The sequence below is a fragment of the Vicia villosa genome, linkage group LG7, assembly GCF_029867415.1.
Source record: "Vicia villosa cultivar HV-30 ecotype Madison, WI linkage group LG7, Vvil1.0, whole genome shotgun sequence".
Lineage (NCBI taxonomy): Eukaryota > Viridiplantae > Streptophyta > Magnoliopsida > Fabales > Fabaceae > Vicia > Vicia villosa.
This window is the reverse complement of record NC_081186.1, coordinates 16,374,861-16,383,799: the sequence shown is the minus strand read 5'-3', so window position 1 is coordinate 16,383,799 and position 8,939 is coordinate 16,374,861. Positions and strand designations below refer to the sequence as shown.

Below are 8,939 nucleotides of genomic sequence, written 5' to 3'. Positions count from 1 at the left end.
ATCTCTTCCCAAGTGGTGATACTCCCTGCAAGTAGGGAATAAAACCATTCTTCAGCTTCATCAGCTAAAGTGAAAGGGAACATACATAACCTTTTCGCTTCCTCAGTATGCCCATTTTTCTTCAGCGTGGTACTCATAGTCAGAAATCTTTGAAGATGTTTATTTGCATCTTCGTTCACCCTTCCAGAAAAAGACTGCCTTTCAAGTTGATTGATAGTGCTGGGATGCAGTTGAAATTGTGCCGCATTCACAGGTTGGTTCACAATTTTCATCCGACCAGCCGTGTATTATTTCCACCATAATCACCAAGAAGCCTTACGACACGTGGTGGTGGATCAGCTGCCATTGTCTCGGGAATTGTCTTGGTATCCGAATCAGAATGCTCTGAATGAACCGAAACCTCTTCCTCTCTTTCTCGATCTATTATTGCTGGTTATCCCTCCGTTATATCCAGTTTTTCTCGTTTAGCTTGCCTTAGCCTATATTGCAATGATCTTTCTGGTTCTGCGTCAAAAGGAAAATCAGCTAAGGTCTTACCTCGCATAAACAAATTAGACGATTATTAGTAATAAATAATAAAATGCGAAAAATAAAATTTTAGTTGACGGCAATAAAATTTCAATCGAACTAAGATTAAAAATATGTATTTTTGCAGTCCTCAAAAATGGCGCCAAAAACTGGATCGAAAAAATAGCAAGTGTACTATTTTCACCGATGTAGTTATAATGGGTTTAACCCCAAGTATCGATCTCGAGGACTGCGTAGGAAATACGGATTTTTAAAGTATGATTCAACTGAACAAAAACTGAGGTTTTGGTTTTGTTGGATTAAATCCTTGCAAAGAAATAAAAACGAGAAAATATTTTGACTTTTATTATCAAATATATGAAATGCTAGGGTGAATGGGTGATTTGGTTTGTAACACTCTGAATTGAGATCTCTTCAACAAGTTCATAACATTTAGTTACCAATCCTTAGTATGTTTTCTCCTAAATTCGTAGTGAGAAAACCTTTGGTCTTCCAACCTAAATCATAAGTCCTCTGGAACCTAAATTGAAACCAATCTTTTATTTTATCGAGATTATACGATAATTATAGGGTATCCCTAGTCCTAGGTGATATCTACTATAATCAAATTATGCACAAACCCTAAAAACTATAGTCCTGTATTGTTAGCCGTAAATTAATCCTTATTTGACCGATAAAGAAAACATTAAGAATATTGCATAATTTAACTTAATATTATAAACCAATGTATTGACGAAATCACAAATTCATTGTTATTAAAGAACCAAATCAAGACCACCCCCCCTAGCATTGGGGGTTTAGCCTCTCATAATATTCAAGAACGACATAATCAAGAATTTAGACATTACTAAAAAATCAATGGTGACTTTGATCTTCAATGATGGAAACTCTTGAATCCCTCCGTCTCCAAAACTCTTGATGAAGCTATCTTCTCTCTTGTGTGATTTTCTATCGTATGATGCAAAAGTCCCCAAAAACAACTCCAAAACTCAACTAAATAGTCTAGGTACAAATCTCAATAAAATGGAATGTCTAAAGTGCCCCCAAAGTGGAGTTGTAGTGAAAAAGCCCTAAAATTGGAAGATTTCTCGTTCCCAGCAACACTGGCCGTGCAAGGCAGCACAGGCCGTGTTGCTTCCATTCCCCTTTTTTTATTTTAGCTTCACCCATCCTGACACGGGCCGTGTCAGGAAACACGGCCCCCCATGTCAAGTCCCTGATTTTTGTATGGAGAGGGAGATACTTTCTGACACGGGCTATGTCAGGAGACACGGGTCGTGTCAGGACTTCAAAACTTCAAATTTCCATCTTTTCACTTTGTGCTCTCCATCCATCCTTGCATCTTGCCTTAGACTTTTAACCAAATTTGAAACATGCACACTAACAGTAAGAAAACATCAAATGCATCAAAATAAATCAAAGTAAACATAGTGCCCAAGAAATCAAACACACATAAAATACTGAAGAAATAACAATAGAATTCAAACCAAAGTGTTACCAAATTGATTGATTAAGACTGAATGCATGATAGAATTTATGTAGAAATGGTGACCGATCACCAACCATCGAATCTACCAATTTCACATCCAACTTCTGAGCCTCTCTGATACTATCCAAAAAATCATTGTTAATCTTAAGCATACCCAATCTAACACTCTTAGGTGTCACTTCACACACCACACTCATATCTCTGAATTGCTCAATCAATTCCAACTCCTTAACCATCATCGTCGACATATGCAAAGTCTTCAGACTCAAAGCATCGGCCACAACATCAGCTTTTCCTAAATGATAATTCAAACCAAAATCATAGTATTTCAACAACTCTAACCACCTTCGTTGCCTCATATTGAATTCCTTTTGATCAAACAAATACTTCAAACTCTTATGGTCGCTAAACAATTCAAATCTTGAACCATAAAGATAATGCCTCCAAATTATCAACACAAACACAACAACAGCAAGCTCCAAGTCATACGTAGGATAGTTCTTCTCATGAACTCTCAACTGTCTCAACACATAAGCAACACCTTTTTCATTCTGCAAATGAACACACCTCCTAATTCCATCTTAGAAGCATCACAATAAATCACAAACGATTCTTCTGGATTAGGCAATATCAAAATCGGTGCAGACGTCAACCTCTTCTTCAAATCGGTAAAACTCTCTTCACATTGAAGATCCCATATAAAAGCCTTACCCTTTTATTTCAATTTCGTCAAAGTTAGTGCCAGCTTAGAGAATCCTTCAATGAAACTTCTATATTAATCGGCTAATCCCAAAAAGCTTCGAATCTCGGTAGCCGACTTAGGAATTTCCCATCTCAACACGACATCAACTTTAGACGGATCCACAACAATGCCATCACAAGAAATAACATGACCAAGAAAACTAACTTCTTTCAACCAGAACTCACACTTGGACAACTTAGCATACACCTTCTTCTCTTTTAAGACTCGCAATAACAACTTCAAATGCTCATCATAATCTGATTCTGATTTAGAGTAAATCAAAATGTCATCAATGAACACCACAACAAACTGCTCTAGATACTCATGAAAAATACGGGTCATGTACTCCATAAATTCTCTCGGTGCATTAGTAACACCGAAGGGCATCCTGGAATACTCATAAAGTCCATAACGTGTTCTAAAAGCCGTCTTCTGCATATCCTCATCTTTCACTTTAATCTAATGGTAACCCGACCTCAAATCAATCTTACTAAACACACGAGCATCAACCAATTGATCCATCAAGTCATCAATTCTTGGAAGTTGATACTTGTTCTTCATGGTCACCTTATTCAATTGACGATAATCAATACAAAGTCTCATAATTCCATCTTTCTTCTTGACCAACAACACTGGAGCTCCCCATGGCGACACACTAGGTCTCACGAACTTCTTCTCAAGCAATTCTTCCAATTTCTTCTTCAACTCTGAAAACTCTAATGCGGACATCATGTACGGTGCCATAGACACAAGTCTAGTACCAGGTACAAGATCAATAGAGAACTCGACTTCTTTCTCAAGCGGCACATCAGGAATTTCATCAGGTAAAACTTCAGGAAATTCACACACCACCTTCAACTCATCTATTATCGCTTGATTCTCAATAGATATCGATGCAACCAAAGTAAACACTTGCACTTCTTCTTTCATCAACTTGTGCAACTGTCTAGCAGACAACAACTCAACACCTTCCTCTTCAAGAGTAGAAAACCTCACCGACTTGTCAAAACAATCAATGTGAACATGGTTATGCTCTAACCAGTTCATACCTAAGATCACATATAAACCTCTCAATGGAAAGCAAACAAAATCAACAACAAAGTCTCTGTCTAAAATCAACACGGGACACTTTAAATAAACAATAGAAGTAGTTATCGATCCCATTGCTGGAGTATCGACAACCATCTCTCTGTTCATAGCATACAACACAAGACCCGGTCTTTCAATACAATCAGAAGAGATAAAGAAAAGAGTAGCACCAATATCAATAATAGTAATCATAGAACTGCTATTAATGAAACATGTACCTCTGATGAGTGCATCCTCACTAGTGGTCTGAGTTCCCGACAAGGCAAACACCTTTCCACTAGCTTTCTCCTTCTTGGGCTTATGACACTTACTTCTAATGTGTCCCTCTTCACCACAGTTGAAACAAACCATCTACTTATGTTTCCAAGCAGCTGTCGTATGTCCAAGCTCACCACAACGGTAACACCTCATGGCATCAGCAGTACACACAGTGCTCTTATGGCCAGCCTTGCCACACTTAAAGCACGTAATACCAGCAGGTGCATCTCCCCCACTAGTTCTCTTGCCCTCATTAGCTTTCTGCTTACCCTTGCCAATCGGAGTATCGTAAGGCTTGCCACGACCTTGTTGACTCTTGCATCGCTTCTCATTAATAATCTGATAATGAGCATTGTTGTCCTCCTCGCAAATCTGACAACTGTCAACTAAATCAGCAAAGACACGGATCTTCTGGTAACTAACCGCCTTCTTGATTTTTGGGCACAATCCGTTCTCAAACTTGATGCACTTAGAAAATTCACCAGTATGTCAATCATAGTTTTGGTAGAACTTAGCCAACTCTCTACACTTAGCAGCATACTCCACAACAGACTTATTCCCTTGTCTCAACTCAAGGAATTCAATTTCCTTCTTGCCACGGACGTCCTTAGAAAAGTACTTCCTCAAGAAATCCCTACGGAATACAACCCAAGTGATCTCCTCACCACTAGCCTCCAATCTCTGACGAGTCTCTAGCCACCAGTCATCAGTCTCAACTGCTAGCATATAAGTCCTATACTAAACCTTTTGATATGGAATGCAATCCATCACACAGAAGATTCTCTAAATCTCCTTTAGCCATGTCAATGCGCCATCAAGATCATGAGTTCCCTTGAAAACAGGTGGATTCTCCCTTTGGAAGGTTTCTCCCTTTGGAAGGTAGCCAAGTTGTGAGAAGTAGCATTCTCACCGACATTCGGTTAATGTTGCATAGCCTGAGCCATCGCTTCCAAGGCAGTAGCAATCGCAGCATCATTCCTTCCAACCATCTCAATTCTTCACTACAACACAAAAGCAATCAGCACAAAATAACAATTCACGATTGTTAGACTAACTACGACTCGACACTTGGCCGGACAGAGCGACCTGCTCTAATACCATTATTGTAACATCCAAAATCTACCCCGCAATTCATAAGAGAAATCAGAGTTCAATACGTCGAAATAAGCAACAAATTTGAGGCGTCACATATTCAACTTAAACAAATCACAAATCATGCTCATAAAACATGGATACATAACACTTATATCGGAGGAAACTCATAGTTCATTAAACAGTTAAATCCAAACAATTTTATAACATCCCAGCAGAATCCAAATAACAACATAAATCCAAATCATATATCTTTGCAAACATGGCCCAATGTATCCATCATGTCTCAACAAGACATAACAACAAAATCCAACAAGAGATAATCAACATAAAGCAAGACACAAGCAAGTATCGCAAACATCCCCTCGAGTGCTACGTATCAGAGCATCGACACGCCGACTCGAGCTATAAGGTAAACGGCTACATCACGTCATTACCTGCACGTTTCCAACAAAGGGTAACATTCAAACAGAAGGGGTGAGATATCATTCATTATAAAGAAATGTATGATAATATTCAAAGCATGGTAAATATCATACATATATCACCACTTCTCATCACATAACATCTTACAAAACGGAAACCATGTTAATAATCAATTATGACGACATACCTAGTTCCCAATTATAATATTAATGCATCACAATAACATCTCATCATCTCGTCACAACAAACATCTCATCATCTAAAAAATTCAAACATAAATCAATGCAATTTAAATGCAATTCAAATGCGACTCGACTTATGCAAATGCATGTGGTACCATATGGAGTAAAACTCCCACTGTCTCAAAATTTGCCATTGGGCACACCATCACTATTTGCCATTAAGGCCACCGTCGCTTTTTGCCAATAAGGCCATTGTCTCATTATGCAATGGATGTGACTCAATGAAGGCAACATCCATACAAACACAACACACATCACAAGCATCGAATAAATATCACTACTTTTATAGTAATTCATCATTTCACAAGTGTTAGAACATGAAATGTTCTGATCAATATTTCTAGTTTTGATGATAGCATTATATATGAATTTTGTATAAGACAATGTGGTACTCTAATTATTCACGTTTTCCATTTCAGGAAAAGTCTAAAAGAGTATGCACAAAATCAGCATTCAGAAGCTCTGACCCAGAAGATCTGGATGACTTCATCAGAACATGGTCTGGAAGACATCAGAAGATGGTCTTGAGAAAATCAGAACATGATATGGAAAGCATCAAAAGATGGAAGTCAAAAGCAAGGCTCTAAAGCTCTGATGGTATCACGCTACAAGGCACTTCCAAAGTCTGATGACTGAAGTTGCATCTGTACCAACGGTGAAGACTCTGATATTCAAACGTTATTTTAATAGTCTGAGTCCAGAAGCAAGTACAAGATGAAAAGGCTACAACGTCAAATCTGTCTGACTGACAAAAGGAACGTTAGAAGCTACAAAAGGCAACGTCAGCAAAAGCAGTTGAAGCATGGCTCGAGGTAGTTGACAAAAGAGTGAAACATTAAATGCAGCAGTGTACTATTCACGCAAAGAATTAAATGCTACTCAACGGTCACATTTATCACTGCCTATATAAGAGAAGTTCTGATGCTGAAGCAGCTAACAACTCTTGCTCCAAGTAACCTTACGCTGCCAAATTGATCTCTTAACGTTATCACACAAAAACAGCAAAGAAACTTCATCTTCAACCTCACAAACATTGTAATATCTTAGTGAGTGTTTAGAACTTAATCTTGAGAGAAAAATCACTTGGTGATTATAGCTTATTAAGAAGCACATTAAACTCTTGTAATATTGTTTACTTTTGTAAAAGGAATACCTAGAGTGATCAAGTTGTGATCTGTATACTCTAGAAGACTTAGAAGTTGTCTAAGTGGAAAACCAGTGTAATCAAGATTGATTAGTGGATTAAATCCTCAGTTGATGTAAATCACTCTGTCAGGGGTGGACTGGAGTAGTTTGATTAACAACGAACCAGGATAAAAATAACTGTGTGATTATTTTTATATGCCATTTTTTAGAAACAACCCTTATTCAATCCCCCCCTTTCTAAGTATTTTTCACTCCTTCAATTGGTATCTGAGCGCCGGTTCTAGGTGCAAACACTTAACCATGTTAGAGAAAAGATTCAGGAAGAAAAACACGCTATGACAAATTCTACTCCAACACCAACTGTTACTGAACAAAGCAACAATGGTAACTCTAGCTTTAATGGATTCAATAGACCACCAGACTTTGATGGTGAAAACTTTGAATATTGGAAAGATAGACTTGAAAGTTACTTTCTATGTCAAGATGGTGATTTATGGGATCTAGTGTTGGATGGTTACAAACATCCAGTAACTGCTCAAGGAGTTATGCTCACTAGACAGGCTATGAGTGATGATCAAAAGAAAGAGTACAAAAGTCACCACAAAGCAAGAACTATATTGTTAAATGCCATTTCACATGCAGAGTATGAAAAGATCACAAACAGAGAAACTGCTAATGACATCTTTGAATCTCTGAAGATGACTCGTGAAGGAAATGCACAAGTCAAGGTGACAAAAAGCTCTGGCTCTCATCCAGAAGTATAAAGCTTTCAGAATGAAAGATGATGAAAACATTGAAGCAATGTTCTCCAGATTCCAGACTCTGACTGCTGGATTGAGAGTTCTTGACAAGAGATACACAAAAGCTGATCATGTTAAGAAGATAATCAGAAGTTTACCCAGAAGATGGGGGCCAATGGTTACAGCATTTAAGATTGCAAAGAACTTGAATGAAGTATCTCTTGAGGAGCGTATAAGTGCTCTAAGGAGTCATGAGATTGAGCTAGATGCAAATGAGCGTCTGAAGAAAGGTAAGTCTATTGCTTTAAAATCTAAAAATAAACACTATGCTAACGCTTTTCAGGCAGCAGAAGAAGGATCTGACCAGTTGTCGCGCCCTCGGTTTTTTACCATACCTCTCGCGGAGAGATACGCGAACTGACTCTTTTTTGTTTCTGCTTTTGTATTTGAAAATCAGAGAGTCGCCACCGACCTTATATTTTATCCAATTAAGGAAAGGTTTATAAAAGAAACAGAAAAAAGACCTTTAAGAAATTCTGGGTAAGGGGGTAGGTTATACAAAGGGAAGGTGTTAGCACCCTTTGTATCCATGGTTATCCATGGGCTCTTTAATTTGCTTAGCTCACTTGTTTTCAATTACTTTTCTATTGCCTTGAAATGCTCGTATGTGGTTTCAAATACCTTTGTAAATTGACTTTGTAATGATCCTTGTGCGGATGTATACAAAGTGTTTTTATCTTTCAAAAGATGTTTTGAAAAAAGAACGTTAACTTCGTAATGATCATTGTTTGGATGTATACAAAGTATTGTCTTTTTGAAAGTTTTATTTTGAAAAACAATGATATATGAGAGATTTGTTTGTTTTGATTTGAGCAAGCAAATGAGGAGGTCTACCCTGAGTTATAAGGTCTTTATCCTATTTCCCTTAAAAATCTATCCTTTCACCGTATATAAACAAAAGTTCGATTTTGTACTCGAAATAGTAGAATTTGATTTTTTTGATTTTGAAAAGAATGAGAAAAGGGATTACCTTAAGAGGTGCAAGTGTGATTGTGTTTAGATTCAGATATTTTATCTTTGAAGTTAGTGATCTAACGATTCAATTTTCATCTTTGACATACACGCAGTTTATATGTGCTGGAATTTAAAATGCGGAAATGTAAAATGCGGAAAGTAAATCTACGCTA

The 8,939-nt window shown here is 37.6% G+C and overlaps 1 protein-coding gene across 1 annotated transcript; it reads right to left on the bottom strand.

Moving 5' to 3' along the window:
- Window positions 1-3,435: 3,435 nt before the first annotated feature.
- LOC131618704 (uncharacterized) lies at window positions 3,436-4,040 on the bottom strand. Its single transcript, XM_058889871.1, has 2 exons — window positions 3,609-4,040; window positions 3,436-3,513 (listed from the first exon to the last, which is right to left on the bottom strand). Exons 1-2 carry the CDS (start codon window positions 4,038-4,040, stop codon window positions 3,436-3,438), a joined length of 510 nt encoding a protein of 169 aa, XP_058745854.1.
- Window positions 4,041-8,939: the final 4,899 nt, after the last annotated feature.